The 18,892-nt window shown below is 46.7% G+C and overlaps 1 protein-coding gene across 4 annotated transcripts in view; it reads right to left on the minus strand.

Moving 5' to 3' along the window:
* nalcn (sodium leak channel, non-selective) overlaps positions 1 to 18,892 on the minus strand; it is a 64,809-nt gene that overhangs the window by 16,030 nt on the left and 29,887 nt on the right. For all 4 annotated transcript variants that reach the window (XM_068702090.1, XM_068702093.1, XM_068702091.1 and 1 more), the window contains 3 exons: positions 16,189 to 16,380; positions 14,278 to 14,415; positions 13,167 to 13,241 (listed from right to left, as the gene is read on the minus strand). In XM_068702090.1, the coding sequence (XP_068558191.1) occupies positions 13,167 to 13,241; positions 14,278 to 14,415; positions 16,189 to 16,380 (405 nt within the window). The remainder of the gene's footprint in view (positions 1 to 13,166; positions 13,242 to 14,277; positions 14,416 to 16,188; positions 16,381 to 18,892) is intronic.

Here is an 18,892-nt window from a genome sequence, read left to right on the forward strand (position 1 = left end):
TAAAAAAGAAAGAACAAAATAAGACGACAAAATGAATGAAACCAATTATTCCTGTTTAATTACATATGGGGGAGGCTGATTGAAATCCCCTCGCAGGTATTCTGTGTCTGGCTGCCTGGAGATAACCCCCGATGCATTGCAGATTAGGCCGCGCAGAAAGTGAACTGCATTTTGGGTCGACGGTGAACGGCAGCTTATCATTCAGAGCGCGAAACAACACCGACTGGGGCCGCGAGTGTTTCTCCGTCAGTCACGCCGCTCGTCTGTCTGTCTGTCTGTCTGTCTGTCTGTCTGTCTGTCTGTCTGTCTGTCTGTCACACCAATGGAAACGTCCCTCTGCTCCGTTTGAGCGTCCCGGTATCTCTGTCTGCAGCTGGAGCGGCCGGTTGGGATTCGAGGGGAGGACAGGAAAAGGAAATCTGTCTTTCTATGTTCTACTTTTTTTCTCCAGCAGACTGAAATGTGGGAGCTTCTTTTCTACCCTGAGTGGGTGAGCGCTGAGTGGCACACTGTGAAGACAGGGTTATTGTAGCAGCATTTGCTTGCCTAGGCTTTCTGTCTACATTGTGTCTCCCAAGATAGACACGGGATAGAAAGAGACAGAGAGACAACCGAGCCTGAGACTCCAAAAGAGAGAGAAAGCAGACAGAAGGAAATGCATGGAGGAAAATAAGCATGAGACAAAACTTAAGGGATGACGAATAAACGAGTGGATTGTGGATCTAATGTGGCTTGAAGCAATAAACAAAGCGCCATCATATGCAACATCTGCTTCAGCAGTATAGGATTGAAGATAACAATAGTGAGCTTCTTCCTAGTGCTGCAGTTCTCCGGGGTGAAACTTGCAGAAAGTGCTGCAGTCATCTCAAATAGTACCTTTACATTTGGTCGCTGAATTCCCAGCAAGCAGAACACACACACACACAAACAAACACACACACACACACACACACAAACAACGATTCACAAACACGCACACATGCACGGTGCAGAATTAATATGGACCATACTGTTCCCAAAGGTCCAAATCAATTGGGGCCAACTCAGCTCGATGCACAGTTCTAACGGAGGCTCCACGCCCCTCGTCTGCAGCGGTGTCCCATTACAGCAGAACTTTCTGTGCGGCGCGTCTTCCTTCACTGCCCTCTGTGTTCATCTCCACCTCTTATCCACGCCGCCCAAGTGTCAGAGTCTCACTGCCTCCGCCCCTCACTGACCTCCTTCTCGCTCTTTGTTTCCCCACAAAAGAGGGACGGAGAGAGCCGAGGCGAGAGGAACGGACCGAACGTTCAAAGAGAACAAACTTGACTCATAACCGGAGATCTTGTGCAGTGAATGACGCACACTTATTCAATTTATCTGTTTGTTTATATGCTGCATCTGAACCCACCGACTGTGGAAATAACTCATCACAACCGACGCTGTGTAAGGCCGTTTACCTGGTGAGTTGTTGCACTAGCAGTCACTGCTAACTCGTTGTGCTTAGGACCGTCAGTCTGGTCAATACACAGGATCAATAAGGCACACATGGACATGCAAGAGCTCAGTAACAGAAGATCTATGCTCTGCTCATTATTGGCTTTAGCTTTAGGAATTGCTTCCTCCTGTAAAAGTGCACACATGACACTATACTAATTACAGCAAACTTTACTTTCATAGCACTTTCTGAACAAATGTTACAAAGTGCTTTACGAACAAAAATGAAACCCAACAAGGCTGGTAGAATGACAAGAAGGCCAAAGGAGATGAGTGAGGAGGAAGTAAAGACAATAAAATGAATTTGGTTCTGAAAAGTGAACCAAGTGAAAGTCTTAAAGCTGCATTCTCTCTAGTGTCCACCAGGGGGCGACTCCTCTGGTTGTATAGAAGTCTAGTCTAAAATGACTCTACTTCTCTCTTGATTTATTCCCTCAGTAAACATTGTAAACATGAGTTTATGGTCTCAATCTCTAGTTTACAGTCTTCTTCAATACAGCATGATGTTCATTTAGTACATTATGGAGCATTTAGAGTCAAACACACCATAAAGCAGGGGATGCTTTAGGGCGGGGCTTACTGTGATTGACAGGTCGCTATCGCTACCAGAGAGAATACTCTATGTCACTCTTCTGCAGTCCAAATATGAGGGCTCCATCTGCAGATGTTAATGGTTGAGATGCCAGGTCAATACATGTATTTAGGAGCAAGCCCCTTTAAGGCCTTGAGTGTTAGAAAAGCATTTGTGCATTTAAATGCAGCCAGTACAGTTATTTCTGTCAATACACTGAAAGTGGTTGTCAATGGAGCCCAACCTGTAGCCTATGTTTAAAGGTAGGCAGTGGCTCCTGGTGATGAACCCACTTGGAGTAAACATGAAACACAAACAAGGTTCCAAATGAACGCTAATGTTGCGCTCTGTGTCTGCTGGATGTGTGATTAAACCTCTTTGCAAGTCTGCCATTTCATTTTGTGTGGCCAAAAGAAAACTATTTTCAAGTGTGTGTGTGTGTGTGTGCGTGTGTGTGTGTGTGTGTGTGTGCGTGCGTGTGTGCGTGTGTGTGTGTGTGTGTGTGTGCGTGCGTGTGTGCGTGTGTGTGTGTGTGTGTGTGTGTGTGTGAGAGAAAACGCCCCCGTGTTTCTCTTTATGTCACAGTGAATGGCTGGTGAATCTAAACCACTGCTTCGCTTGCCACCGACGAGATTTAGTGTACGGCGGTGTAACAATGGAGCCGGGACTAATGTGTTTCGCCTTGAGACCCATTCAGGTGACCCGCCGCCAATTCCCACTTCCATTCGACTCAATTTCAGGCTCGGCTGAGCTGGGGAGCTTTTTTCGTGCGGGATTTCCACAGCTTTCCCCAACCGACGCTGAGGGAGGAAGAAAAGCTAATGCTGACCGTTAGCATTAGACTAAATTCAGTCAAAGCCATAGTTCATGGGAAAGGGGGGGGGGGCAAAATAGTCAGTGTCAAAATGGCCTCAGACAAGCAGCTGGAGAGTCTTCATCCAGAGTGGAGTGAAAACGAGCTGAGAGGAAAATAAGGGTTAAAAATATGAAACCCCTTCAAAACGACACAGTTAGGATGAACACCATCTAATAAGTGACACACAAGACAGCGTGAGCTCTCTGAGGCAGCTCCATGCTGATAGACTGATGACTGCACTTGGCTGAATGACGAACCCATGTTCCACTCTTATCTGTTCCACATATGCATCCTTTAAACAATTCGTCCTTCTCCATGCCGCCCTGCAGGAGAGCAAACGGAGCGCCGGCTCCAAATGGAAGAGAAAAGATATCAACCATGCTGCCCTCTTCATAACCGATCCTCCAACTGCAGCCAAACGACTTGAAAAATCACTGATGTGGCAGTCAGACATCTTTTATCTCTCTCGAGCATTCTGGTCATTGGAGCATTTTTCTTTTGCATAAGCACTAGTTATTGAGTGAGTGAGGCGAGCGAACACTCCACGTCCCACTGTGTAACTCCTCTGATCGGTCCTGTGAGAGCGCCTCGCAGACACGCAAACACACGGGGAGAGGAGATCTTCAGAGACCGGCCAATGGAGCGACGGGGAGCTGGCAGAGCGGCCGCCTACGCTCTGCCCACACACACACACACACACACACACACACACACACACACACACACACACACACACACACACACACACACACACAGACAGCCCGAGTGCCTGTGGGCGGATGTATGTGCAGCCGTCTGCATTTCGCCATTCAGACACCAGAGCCTGCCATTCAAGGAACAGCACCAGACGTCAGCTGTGCATGTGCGATCGCAGACCGCCCTGTTCGTTCACACAACGCGGCCTTAGCTGCGGCGTAGTTCATCGCGGCAGGTACTTATCGCTGTGCGTCGAGTGTTGTGTCTGTGTTTCTCTGCCCTTCTATATACCCATGTTCCCTAGGCACGACCTTATCCAGAATCTATGTTGAATGTGTAGACATCTCGTGAAAAAAGGTCCCCGTCATGCCATCTCCTCCACGTCCCCTCGCAGTCTTGGTTGGGTTCCCCCGGCCTCGGGCCAGTCCAGCCGCAATACCCAGCGGTGGGAGAGCTGAGAGCGAGTTAGCGGGGTCACCCTCTCCTCTCATTAGCTGGCTGATGGGCCGTGCTGTGGAGCTGCTGTAAAGCCACACAGCCTGTGAACCTCTAATACTCAAAACAACTGCGGATACCATATAAAGCCCCGCCTCCACTCTATTTGTGATACACAGACTTAGTCTGTGTGGCCTTTGGGTCCAGGTCTAATAGGGTCATCCTTAGCTTATACACGATCAAATATATTCTGATATTTTATGTACATGTCACACCAAATATATTACTGTGTGTGTGTGTGTGTTCGTGCTAGCTCTAGCACGAGGAAGACACATGGCACAGTGCCTGGAGAGTCTTTCAATAAAAAAGATTAAAAAAAAAAAAGTGAAGGTGACATTCAAAAAGATAAGAACACATTGTGTTGGGATTCTCTGGGGGTTACGCTCCTCTGTTCTCTGCTCCCTCCGTCTCCTCCTGTCGCCTTTCTTCTCCTCCACCAAATCCCCAAATAAGTCCTCGGCCCATTAAATCACGCAAATGGGAGGAAGGGCTTCTAGTTTAACTCATAAATAACAAAATCCTTGGTGGGAAGCAGTAAAAAACTCCACGGCGCCATTTGATCAAACTACGCTCTCCTTGAACAAAATGTGCAGTCGATGCCGAGTGGCTTCTTGAACGTGCACATGCACGAACACGTGCACGTGCACGAACACACCGCCCCACACGTGCACATATCGATATCTTCGTTGTGCGTTCCCGTCACAGCTGTGGAACGTTGACTCCTCATCCTGATCCTCATTTACACTCAAAGCAAACATCCATCTTCCCTCTCCTGCTGCTCTCTCCTCCCTCCTTCCCCTCCCCGTGTGTTCATGTCGCTCGCTCCGTCTCCCTCACCCACCTCCCTCCCTCCCTCCCTTCCTCTCTCTCTCTCTCTCTCCCCCCCTGGTTGATCTCTCGCCATCAACGCCGGATCCCACCCCGTTCAGCTGACAGTATGTGGAGGACGGGCGCAACTCGACTGACAACCGCACGCCGCCGCACGCTGGCAGGGGGGCAATTGCCTGTGTGCCACATCACACCCTCTGTCTGCGCCCCCCCCCGCGCTTCCTCAAGGATGCTGATCTGGGACGGGAGCGCTCCCTTCCAACAGTTAAACTGATAATGCATATCTGAGGGAGAGAAGTCATCCATCATCATCCGTCACTGCTCGACATGGACCTCTACCAGCACAAAGAGGCCCACACTTACAGACTCCCATTAGTCCGCTTCAGCCGTAAATCCTCCAGCAACAACGCAATCGTATTTCAAATGTTGCTACGCGTGGGCCTCGCACCGGACGGCGCCGTGGTCAGGCGGTACGAGCTATGAGGCACAGCGGTCCGCTTTGTCCTGTCTGGAGCTTTTAAGTGGATCTCTCACGGCCGGATGATCCGGGGATCTCGCTTCTTTACAACAACAATCATCCTTGAGAGTGTGCAGAGGAAATCCTTTTACCAAGCCCGTTGTGGGTCTGGTTCTGAAATAACGAAGGCCAGGGGCTACTGGGCACACACCCGAACAGAATGGAATGGGACCAACACCGTGGTAGAACCACTAAGGAGCATGGACAGGAAGTGAAGGGAGTATGTGCGTCCTCTCACAAACTTCTCAATCTTGAAAGTTGTTCAGCTGTGGTCGATTCCTCTTTCCTTCCCGCCAAATTAAAACCCAACTAATACTGTACTTTGAGATATATTGGTACTGCACATAATGATATGTCGGCCATAGTGGTGCAACGGATCATAAAACTCCCCGTTCGGATCAAACAACTGTATTAATTCAAGTTCTTCACCAACACTAAGAGATCACATGTGAACCCTTCATGATAAGTTAGAACTTACCTTCACCCAGTACTCATTTTCACAGAACAGAGCCTGAACGCATCATAATGTAACTGAACCTAACTTTCGTTCGTTATCCCTTGGCGGGTCTGCCACCGTCCTGTCAGTTCAAACACGGATTAGTTTTTGACAGTGGATCATTATCAGAGATCGGCGACTAGCAAAGCATGAATGCCGATGTCCTGGTCGCATGATTCACTGGATATCGTCGTAAAATGTTATTTCACACTGTGATGGTTAACGTTACACTGCCATGAGGGGGATCCGTACGGATCACGGATCAACAGCGGTCCGTTGCACCACTAAAATATCAGTTATTTAACATTAACACATTTAAGACCAGCGTCACTCTGCGACGTCTCGGCGTAGCGACCACCCTAGAGTTCACTACCTCACTGCAGCAGGGTGAGACGGTAAACCACTGGAGGTCAGCAGAGACAGGAGAAGCTGCTGTTAAGCTGCTCTTTTAGGAATCGTGACAAAGATATATACGGTGTGTGTGTTTGATGAAACTCGGCAGAGATTTCTGGCGGACGGACATGGTTTGATTACAATGAACAACAGTTATAATTGCCTTAGGTTCAAGATTACGTCACTGTAATCGCCCTAATAGGGGAAAATACAAATGAACAGCTGGTCTGGTCCATGGACTAAGAGGGAAATCTGAGGCTGTATATCTGAACAGTCACAGAGCTACTGCCTCTTCTCTCTGCTCGTACGCTTCAGAAAAAGACTTTGCGAGAGAGGAAGAGGAAATGTCAAAGGACAGAGTGAGAGGTCTCAGAGGACTCAAATGTCAGTTTGTCTGCATGCGCGCTCTGTAAACAGACTGCAGATGAAGGGAAGGTAGCTCCGCTGTTAGCTGTTCTCACTCTCGGCCTAGCTTTTCTGTTTGCTCCGTTTCAACAATTTCCCAAATGTGTTCGTCATGACTCATCTTCCCGGCCCGAGGACCTGTTTGATTGCCAGACATTTCCACTTTCGCACAAAGAGAAATGCAAAAAGCGAGTGTTTGTGTGTACGCAGAGAAACGCACGCGTAGATATATCACCGCCGACAATTCATACCCCCACACACACACACACACACACACACACACACACACACACACACACACGTTATCATCATCATCACTGGCCTGAGGGGTAAACACCTTTTTTATTTCTATTTGGTTGATATCTAGCGGCACAGGATAAACATTTCCCCCTCTCCCTGCACCTCCCTGTGGTCCTGCAGACATTGCTCTGTGGGAAGAAAATGATTTGTTGGAAGGAGACGGGCCATCAGTCTCTACCATCACCGAGCCCGCCGACCCGTGACGCCGTAGATGAAGGTGTAGGGCGATAACGGGCAGCGACAACGTCCGATAGACAAACTCTTTCTGTTTTTTTAAATCACACGCAGCTTTTGGCCGTCTCTTGTTGTCTTCCTCTGATTGATAGAAGGTGTTTCCGGCTGGCACTTTGACATGTTAGCCGTATGCCAGGACAGTCGTACGGTCAATGCCGGCTGAGGTTACGGGGCAAGTTAACGCGATGAAAGAGAAAGAGGTGAAAACATAACCTGCGTTTCTCCTTGGAAAAATGAAGTCTTGAAGGTTTCTTCAAAGTTGCCGTCCAGCATGCATAACTCACTGCCTTTCCTAACCTGATAATTATCCAACAATTTAGCAACAAATCTCAAAAGGCACATTTCGTAGATTCAACAAGAGATTGAAAGTAAAACAAAAAGGCTGCGCTGCGCTTTTACCGCGAGTAAAACAGCTGCCATTACTGCGGTGACATGTCCACAGTAAAGCTCTTTTGCACAATTTTTGCTGAGGACTTGAAATTCTATTGACTGTAATCTTGAGAGAACTTTGCTCAGTATATAAATGAAATCAGGAAGACTTATTCTTACTCATCATTCTCTCCCTCCTCCTCCTCCGGTCCGCCAACCAGATGTTGCCACAATCTCCATCAGCCAATCACGTCGCTGCTGTCGAACGTCGCTGCCCCCCCCCCCTCTCCACCCAGGCTACATGCAGCGATCATTCAGTGTCCAGGTGGAGTTAGTCATCTCCAGCAGTCTCTTCGTCTCATCCCCACCACCAGAGTCTAGACTCCAAACCGGGGTTTCCTATTCTTCTTATAGCTTCATCCCCCCCCCTTAAAATATGACTTTTTTACATAATGTACAATAACATAAAACAATGTATAATGCAGGAAATCATAGACTGTGCATTCGTTGATTTATTGTTCTAAGCTGGAAAACAATTCCGGGGCTTTAATTACAACAAAACACTTTCACACACAGGTCAGACAAAAGCTATATGGAGTATGGATTTTTTTTCCCCCCAAAGTTAGTTGTGTTGTAACAACTTTCAGACAATGTGTTCAAATTGAGACAAACTCCCAGCCATTAGTGAGGCCCACCTTCACCTGGAGGGGCTGGTTATTGACCGGACGTTGTTTCCACTGTGCCATCGAAGAAATAGGAGCGACACCAACGTGCACAAGAGAAATCAACCGGTTTAGAATTATATCTCAGTCATTTAAGTTTCACATCAGCGATGAACAGAAACACACCTGGGAGGTTAATGTGTGTGTGTGTGTGTGTGTGTGTGTTTGTGTGTCTACTTCCTCCCTTCACTTCTGCTTTCCTCTGCTGTCTACCTTCCTCCTGTCCCAGACTTCATTTCATTAAAAATTCCAGCAAACCTAATTTCACGCAATAAATGCATTATCCTAATCAACAGTGATGAGTGGAGCATGCACCGCCGCACACATGCATGTATCTGTGTGTGTGTGTGTGTGTGTGTGTGTGTGTGTGTGCCATTAAGGAATTCCTACTTCCTCTGTGCTCCTGGCTCATCAGTATGGTAGAATAAACCGGTTGTTCATTAGCTGCAGCACTGCTTACTCTCTATTCCCTAATTATTAATGACCACTCTTCATGTGAATGTGCACTCGAGTGTGTATGGACATGCACTTGTGTGTGTGTGTGTGTGTGTGTGTGTGTGTGTGTGTGTGTGTGTGTGTGTGTGTGTTGAATTCCTGTTCTCGGGCTGTGATTACGGCGTGTGGATTCAGAACTGTTTCAGTTGCCCGCAGCTCACATCACACAACATTAAAGCAACCGGTGTGGCGAGTCGACAATCTGCTTGATCGCGGTGCGACTACCCACAAGTCTCTGTGCTTCTCCCGACGCCTCAAGCTCCGGCTCTTAGATGGAACAACCGAATTGAGACGAATGGCCCGTCGAGGGTGACGGAGGCAAGTCGTCCCCTGAAAGGGGGGGGGGGGCCTGCAATCAGCATACAAACGATGACAGATGCTTTCAGCTACATGACTTATTGATGATGTCGTTATCACATCAGCAGAAACAGTAATGCTGCTGATTTTCACCATGTGTAGCACGGTGGAAATAGCAAGCTAGCTAACTAGCCAGCTGTCTGCTAGTTACAGTAAATGAGCCGAACACAGTTGTCTCCTATCTGGCGATAGCAACGTGTTTTCCGTCGCTGTGACATGAATGTGCAGATCTAGCATTAAGTAGTTAAATCTCCAGGCTTCGTGACGTTACTAAAGCACTGCTTTCATAGTCGTTACTGCAGAACCTCACCTCAGTGAGCCCACCGGTCGCCCTGCATCTGTTTAGTTCATGCAGGAGTCACAGCGGTCGCATTGGCAATGGCACACATAAAAATGGCCGCCGCTCCGATCGTCCGGCTACATTGATTTGATTTGCGTTGACCGATCCCGTTTCATTTCTACGGTGTGTCAGATTGTTGTTAAGTCGGCAGCAGAGGTAGTCACAGAGGAGATGAATTGAGACACGGCCGATAATGTTAACTACTGTAGCATTAGCGCTCCGTGCCAGTCATGTCGCGGTTTCCATCCGTGTCTGACCAAAATGTCATCACTTCCATCATTTCATCCTATTCGACATTTGTGTGAAATTGTCATAATTAGCATATGAATTCTAACCTCATGGCCAAAAGAAAACGTATTTCGTGAGGTCACAGGGATCTTTGACCAGAACATTAAAATCAGTTCAACCTTTAGTGCAGCTACTCCGATGAGCTGAATGAATGAATCCATTATACGCTGAGGGTGAGGTCACAAGGTGCTGTATCACATGGTACAACGACTGTCACATAGAGCACGACATAGGCAGTGACTGACTAACATGTATGGAAATTAATTTGAAGAATGCTTCGCCATTGTGCAGTGCAGGTGGGCCTTATCGCTCTAAGCTTGGCAGCACACGTGAACTTTCATTTTAAAGGGGCACGTGCGCGCCCCACACACACACACACACACACACACACACACACACACACACACACACACACACACACACAGTAAAGACGCCGCTGGCACACCTGTGACCACACACGCTTGTTATTCTTGAAGTCTTTCACGGGCAGAAGTGAAACACAATGGCGTGGAAGGTGAGCCGACGCGCTTGACTGCTTTTTTAGTTTTACTGGTATTTGTGACACAGGTGGAGCGTGACGGGGAGCGGGGTGTCACCACTTCAGACAAACATTTCAACCTCAGCGGCTTCACATTTAATGCGCGGCGTGGCAGGAAATGCAACTGTGATTAGCTCACTTAGCCCATAAATGACACTAATTGTGCCACCGACAATGTAGCGTCATACATTATTCTCTGTATTGTCAACTTGTGTATAGCAAGCCCCCCCCCGCTTTCCACTAAAAACACACACACATCCGCCCTTATTTCTCTTGATATTACACCAAGACAACGTTCTATGATTTGCATGAACTCGCTATTTGAATAGTTTATTCGGCTTCAATTTGTCATCCCATTATTTGCAATTAATTTGAACACAGCAGCGGTCTGTGTGTTCGATCGACTGTGAAGAAGAGATGATTGAAAAGTGTCTAAGGGGAGAGAATGCACACGTGGTTTCCGCGTGTCAAACCGTCAAAAATAATAAAAGAATACTGATTGATATCCATCCGATTCCCATAACAGTCACTGAATTACCACTAGGACGGGAAATACATGAGGCAACACAATTTTTTTTGAAGAGCTTAAGAACGTTAAGGACAAATCACAAACATTACCAACTCAATGAAGTCATTGATCAAACAGATTCATCTCACACACTGTAATTGGTTTCTCATCCCTCAAAAGCCCTCGTGCGTATGTCTTATAGAAGCGCTGGCCGTGTCATCGGGCCTTTTGCCAAATGTTTGCAGAAGCTTTCTCCCGTGGGTGCGTGATCACAATCTACGGTCTATTTATATGCAGCCTCCGTATCCGTGATTGAAGCACCTGTAAAATAGGCAATTTTACAGTCGCTGCGCCTAATCACTCAGCTGTGGGTGGGAAATAACCTGCCCAGGCAAGCTGAGACCTGCCAGCCGGCTGTGAGAGCACGCCGTTTATGTGTGTGTGTGTGTGTGTGTGTGTGTGAGTAAACCTGTTAATGTCAGTGAGTTTATACAGTAGATTAATTCATAAAGTATCGTACTGTATGGCTACCACCATGAACTGACCAGGGGCTTTAATCTTTAGGGATTTTTCTCTCTGTGACCGTTAGAAAAACAATTCATCTGCACTTCATTTGATGACAGAAACTGGTTGAACAATGACAAGCAGCGAGGCCCTGTGTGTGTGTGTGTGTGTGTGTGTGTGTGTGTGTGTGTGTGTGTGTGTGTGTGTGTGAATAAGTGCCAGCTTTTTCACACAACATGGGTTTTGCTTTATCAAAGTTAATTGCCCACTTACTCAACTCTATAGAGAAAAAAACCTGCAGCAAAAAAAAAATAAAATCTCAAAAGGTGAAAATTAAGAAATGACTTCCCACGCGTGGCACATATAACAAAGTGCTTTTAAATAAAATGTGGCAGCAAACAACAAGCAGCAGACAAATAAGTTACCCCTCCAGATCACATGTGTGTACTTCTGCTACTGTTATTCTATCTGGTCAACATGTCTACAGAAAGAAAGACGTACTGAAATACATGCTGGTCCAAATGATGTCAATCAAATCTATAACTAAAACAGTAAAAACTAAAACAGTCAAGTATCATAATTACACGAGGATTAAACCACATTTGACTTCCCTCGGTGTTGTACTTGTGATTTTGGCGTGTGTTTAAACATTGTTTTAAGAATTTTTAAACATGTATAATCTCGTAGAAAAAAAGTTTGCTATTAAAAAAAGCATTAAATCATATAAATATAATAAAAACATAGAAACCTGGATGGTAATAGATCACTTTTACAGAAGGTGCTGCAGGTTCTGTACTGGAACACACACTGGCCTTAATTTATTGCAGGCGAGCGTGATTAATAAAATGGAAATTATGTAAATCAAATTGATTGAACCTTTCCAAATTCAAAGAAATTATGCACGGGGTGAAACACGCACAGTCACCAGGACAGGAAACAGCGTCATGCCCACTCGAGCTGCGTATCCCTGAACTGATGTGACAAAAAGGCAGGAGGATCTGTTTTTACCAAGCAGAAAGAAGGAAATAGTGGGTCGTTCACAACTTTAAGGCACCAGAGTGGAACGTTAACTTTGTGATGAAGCAGCCACAGTGACGCCGTGTCACAGATGTAGCTTTAATCTAGCGCGGCCACGGCTGAATTAGAGCGAAACAGAACCCTATTGAAGAGGTGATTGACAGTCCTTAGTCCTTCAGTATAAACGGTCCAACACTTCAGTGAAAAGCACACACACCGCTTGCTATGAACTCTTCCTGGAAAACGAGAAAGCTTGAGACACATTGTCTAATTAATCTTAAACTTTCCACCTTAGCGAGAGTCTCAGGTGATAAAAAGTGGAGAACTGTGTTCATTTTTCTATCAGCGACTCCTCCTTTGAATAGGTGATGATAGTAAGCGAAGCTTGTGGGGTAGGTGAGTTGCGTGAATCACATTTTAAGCTATTTTCGTGATCGGACAAGAGCCAGTGGGTTCTGAGATTGCATTTCTTGCATTCAACCAGAGCCTACTCCAACGTGATTGGTCAGTACTACACAGTCTACACACAGAAACCAGCAAGCTTCCAATACCAATATCTTGTCCCTTTGCATACAGATTGTGCGTATGAATCCAGAATGTGTTCACAGAGATTACCGCTAACTCACAGATTAGACACAGATACTCACGGTTTAGTGCCCCAGTTCCCTTGTTTGGAATCCTAATACTGCATGTGCAAACAAATGAACTGTTCCTATTCCTAGAGAACCATTGAGCTTCATGGATCTGAGCGTGTTTCTTACCTGTTTGAGCTTCTTCAAGTCTTCATCCAACTCAAGATTGTCCAAGATTACAGCAACAAAAAGACTGAGCAGAATCTAAAATGCAACAAGAGGACACAATGCTGTGTGTGAACACATTTCAAAGAGAGCGAGAGAAAAAATACTTTCAATAGCCTCTCAACGGCTCTCAACGTAGCGACGGCTGAGCTAGCGGCTCGCAGCTAACAGCGCTAACAGTGCTGACAGAGCTAACGGTGTTTCCCTGAGGGGGAGGCGGAGGGTGGGCGACTTCACTCTCTGCTCAGGAAGACATTACTCCACTATATCTTCACATAGCTAATAGTTGTTTGCTGCTATATTAATGCTCTGAATATCAAATTCAGCACCTTTAAAAAGAGTCGACGTCACGACCTCAGTGACCTTTCACAAGACATATAACTCTCTTTTCCTCATAATTGGATTGGATTTGATTCCCTGCACCTTCAACTGTTTTCCACCTTGAATGCCTCGTGTATATATATATATATATATATAGCTCATGTCACGGCTACAGGGTTCTGTGTGCTCTGCCAATGTTGCCGTATTAAATGTGCAGCCCCCCCCCCCCTTTGAGGCACGCTTTGTGATACCGAGCTCTGATAAACTTTGACTCGACTTCTACTCAGTGTGTGAACACGTCGCAATATGTAAATATCATTATCCCCGTTTCCATTATTGAAATAAGACTTCTTTTTTTTTGTTTCCAAAAGTACAATGTCTGCCTAGTAATTGCATTTGTTCTGTTCTGGAGGACATCCTGTCTGTCTGGGCTGAGGCGTGAGTCATCTTGAGACCGTCTGTGTTGTCTGAACGCTCCCCATATTAAGAGGGCCAAACCGCCAAAATGTCAGCACTTCTTACGCCTGCAGGTCTGATCGACTGTGATTAGATGCACCGCTCCAGAGCACACCGACGGCCGCGGGGGCACTAATTGGATGCATTAAGAAAACTACTTGTGTATCCTTTTGGCTACTTATTTTTCGCCAACCCTGCTTTTACTGACCAAAACAATGTGATGAGATTACTGCACTGAAATGCATCTCTTGCAACTTATTTGACTTGTACATTTGAAACGGCACAGTGAGTTCCTCACCAGGGTAGCGAACAGATGGTAGAGGATGAAGTAAATGGCTACTACGGGAGCCCACATGTGACCTACAGCCACCAGAGTCTGGTCCATGACATCCACCCAGCCCTCCTGGGTTAGGATCTGGAACATGGACATGAATGCCTACAGGGAGGAAAGCACAGGATGAGAGGGAGTGAGAGAGGCAGAAGGCTGCAGAGGGCAAGTGAGTGCGTGAGCGGTGAAGAGAGGGAGGAGAAGACGGAGACGGCGAGGAAATTACACCGAGAGGCAGAAGGATCTGACATTTGAAACATGCTTTTTTTTTTTTCTTCTTTACAAATATCACACAGCTGATCCCTTTCTGACCATTCCTCTCTAGGTAACGCTTTTTTAAATATTACAGAGAGAAAGAAGAGAGGACATTTTCTGTCCTGCCGCCCTCCATTTTACTTGGTAGAGGTCAGATAAAAGTGTAGGGAAGAGACACCGGCAACGCCGTGGCCCCTGGAGTCAAATGGCAAGCCTGTGCCTCCTCCTTAGCATCTCACCTCCAGACAGCCAGCCCCCCCCCCCAGCTGCTCCCACGTCACCGCGGATGAAGATAAACCCAGCAACAGGTCCTTGCCCGTGGGGGGGGGGGGGGGGGGGGGGAGACAGCCAGACATCATTAACTGTGATGCGCCGTGCGTCTCGTGTGCACATGAGGCAGTGACGGAGACGGAGAGAGAGAAGGGGAGCGAGCATACAAGTGGCATCTGTTTACGAGCAAACCCCCTCGTGTCCCGCTGTGCCTGGGATCGGAGAGAGATGATGGAGGGGGTGAGGAGGAATAAAAAAAAAAATTAAAAAAAAGGAGGATGGAAAGATGAGGCTAATGAGGGCGAAGGCGGCTCACGAGCACTTAGGAATCAAAGGAGGAGCCACATCTGTCGACCTCATCCTGGACATCTGCAGGCCTCCTCTGCTCGTCTGAGGCGTCTCTCTGGAGCTGCTCGCATGAGTTTATACGTTTTGTATGAACCTGTGTGTCCTGATTTTAACTGCATTGCATGTTTCCCCGAGAGCAAGTCACTTGAACATTAGGGCAGAAGAGGTGCGTTTGGAGCAGGTGAGTTTTTAAGAGTTTACCCGTTTGGTCGGCTTTACTTGTGCAGGCGAAAGTTACGCCATTCAAAATCAGATGGTTCCTGCTAAATGACTGCTGATGTTGCATTAAAATGCTGGCTGAATAAAAATAAATATAAAAAAAAAATCTTTTCTTTCACCACAAAGAATCACACAAAAGCACCACTTTAAATCTGGTTTTAAGACGTTTTAGAGACGTTCACGCTCGCAAGTTTCGTGGAAATAAATCATTCAGCATGAAAAAAGCATAAAGCAATCGACTGAAGAAATGTGAATAGACAAAGACCAAAACGGGAGCAGCAGTATAATGAGTATAATATATAATACAGCAGTATAATAATACAATGCTATCCTACGAACAGTTACTCCTCATTGTTGGTGTTTTCCTACGATAGCCAGCGACACGTTATTTTACGCTCGCTACATGCACACGGCCTTTTCAAAATAAACTTCCGTCTTCACAGGAAACAACTCAGGTCGGCGTAGTCAACAAAACTACTCACGTTTAGGACGAGATCGTCGTTTTGGGTGAAACTGACCACGGAAGTGCGTAAGTTACGTGACTTCTTCTTTCACGCCGAAACATGAAAAGCGTTCTCCTGGCAAAAGCAGAAGTGACCCTGATCTGTTCAATGAATCACCCATTGGTGCTTCGGTATGTGACTCAGGGTGAATTTGAAACAAGTTGTGATTCATTTGGGCACAGTTTACCGAGAAGAACACAGAAATAAGCTGAATCACACCGACAGAGGCGTTCTGAAATAGAGCTAATACGTGCAGATTGCCCTCTTGGTAGCAGAGGTTCCTTACCCTGGGGAACGTGGTGAAGCGGTCCAGCTCCTCCACGAAGCAGAACATCTGCAGGCTGATGGCCGACATGACGATGAGGAGGCTGGCTGTGAACACCACCAGGCTGCCGAGTTTTTTACCCGGACCAAATATCTTGTACACAAAGTCCTCCAGAGCCGGGGAGATCTTAATCAAACGCACGACACGCAGCACCTGAGGAGAGGGAAAGCAAACGCTGTGAGGAGACTGTTTGAGGAACCCTTGTTTTTTTTTTTGGTCTTTGGGACAGTAATCATGAGGAAATATTAAAATATAAATCAGCACAGGGGGAAAAAAACAGGGCATTGATGTGGACCCAGTGGTGAAGGTGCACTGATACTGTGCTCTGTCAACGGGCTCAGGCCCGAAAATTGCTTGCGGTGACAACAACCCCCAAAAGGTAATGCATACTCTGACTCTGATCTGGGATCCAGAAGAGTGGCTATTGATCGAGCTCAGCAGCCCCTGGCCAAAGATTTTTTTTCTTCAGAATCCCGCTCTAAGCCAAATGAATGTCTATCTCCCGTTCCCTGGACGGGAGGGAGGCTGGTCTAAAGGGGGACCCTACAGTAAACTAATACAGTAAGAACGCTCAGCAGCATGATGACAGATGGGAATGGGAGGACATTATACCCTCCAGTCCTGACAGACCGTGATGACCACTATCCATTTTACTACAGCTGCAAGCTCTGGGGCTGAGAGCAATGAGAGGGTAGGTTCACCGAGGGTGAGCGCTTATACGCCTTTTCTCTCTTTTTCTGTCCAAAGGCTGAGAACTACACAGCTTGGGAATCTGAAAAGGCAGTGTGCAAAATACTTGATTGACACGTCAGACCCCCCCCCCCTTAAAACACAATTATTTGTCTCTTGGAGTCACTAAAATGTCTTTTCATAGCGCACTAATGCCGAGAAGTTTTTATGAATGAGACGCGACGGGCTGCCGCTAAAAGAGAGCCCGTCTCCACGTCTGTTCGTGGACCTAAACGGACCCCCTTTGGACAAATTGGATCCAATGTCTCGGATTAAAGCGGGACGCCGTCGCTCCTCGTCTTGGAAACCAGGGCAGCGACAAGAAGAAGTGTGTGTGTGTGTGTGTGATTGGCTAGAGAGAGGCGAGTGCGCTGTGCGTGGTGGTTGCGTCGCTGTGTTGTGTGTGTGTGTGTGTGTGTGTGTGTGTGTGGCTTTATTGTTAACGATATACAGCCTCAGCAATGTGTGTGTGTGTGTGTGTGTGTGTGTGTGTGTGTGTGTGTGTGTGTGTGTGTGTGTGGCTTTATGGTTAACGATATACAGCCTCAGCGATGTGTGTGTGTGTGTGTGTGTGTGTGTGTGTGTGTGTAGCACGGTTGCCTTTGCTTGCATCCATGAATATCTAACTAATTTAGTCGTATATCTGAAAAACCGAAGAAATAAATGCGACTGTTTGAAGAGAAGAAAAAGAACAAACATATCTCGACTACTCATGCAGACATGAGAAGAGCAATAAACAATGAAATCTAATCAAAAGTAATTACTTTCACGAGGGGTTATCCCAACAACGGTGCAGGCTCAGGGCCAGATGTGCGAGAAGGAAACACCACAAATAACAGACTGCTGTTGCACGGCTGAATCAAAAGCTTGTTTTTTTTTCGCCCCCCCCCCCCCCCCCCCCCACAAAGAGGATTGTGCGCCTGCTACCAATGATTAACTATAAACGACACTCGGAGAATGGCTCTCCAGCTGTGCCGCCTGTGTGTGCTTCTGGCTCCAGCCTCTTGCAAGACAAAGCAACGCTTAACATAAAATTGAATTGCATAGCGCGTCGCATTGTCGCTGTCACGGATAGCCCATGCAGAATTTTTAAACCCGTATTGGCAAAATACCAATAACTAGAATCGGATCAGTGCGTCCCCCGACCAGAATTGTCCAAAAATGGTACAATGCCCCGCCTATACGGACGAATGCATCGACTGAACTGTTAAATTGTGCCGCTGCTGAAGTCGTCGCGAACACTGAACCCGCAGAATGGAAGTGTGGAGGTGGGTTGATTAAAAATCATTCTGCCAAAGTGGGGTGTTTGCATTGTGACATTTGGTCCAAAGACAATTGAAAACACCCTCTGGGAGGATGAGATTAAATACAAATCGGATTGTGTGGTCCCTAGTCCCTTCTCCACTAGCTAGCACACATTCCTCAAAGAGCCTTAAGGTTAATCAACTGCGACTAAATGTCATCTGATTAAAATGGGACCTACTTGGAGTGAAGAGTGAGGAAGGCACCTTTTTAAATGCTGCCCATCGGCCAAAAGCAGAGACCTGAATATGAATATGTGCAACTGAGAAATCTACTGACACCGCTGTGTCTCGGTTATGATTTATCGCTTTTTGTTTTAAGACAACAAAGGTTTTCACACGACGCGTTCGCACGCGTTTGCTTGAGCTTAAGCATCGACAAATGCGTGGATGGCAGCTGTTGAGAGAGTCGATTGGAGACCCATGAAGGAGCTCCATCCACACCTACAGCAAAGTCACTGGGCTACACTTTGGACAGCGTGCAGCACTTATAGGATCTGGATGGAGGATACTTCTACTAGGCGCCGTTGCCACATGGGTCACAATATACAAAGATGATTTATATTTCTGCCTTGGGAACCGGACAAAAACATTTCCGATACTCGCCGGCGTTTGTGCGTTTGTGAGTGAAGTGA

The sequence above is a fragment of the Cebidichthys violaceus genome, unplaced genomic scaffold (assembly GCF_023349555.1).
Source record: "Cebidichthys violaceus isolate CVI_PGR_0920_01 unplaced genomic scaffold, fCebVio1.0.p SCAF_80, whole genome shotgun sequence".
NCBI lineage: Eukaryota > Metazoa > Chordata > Actinopteri > Perciformes > Stichaeidae > Cebidichthys > Cebidichthys violaceus.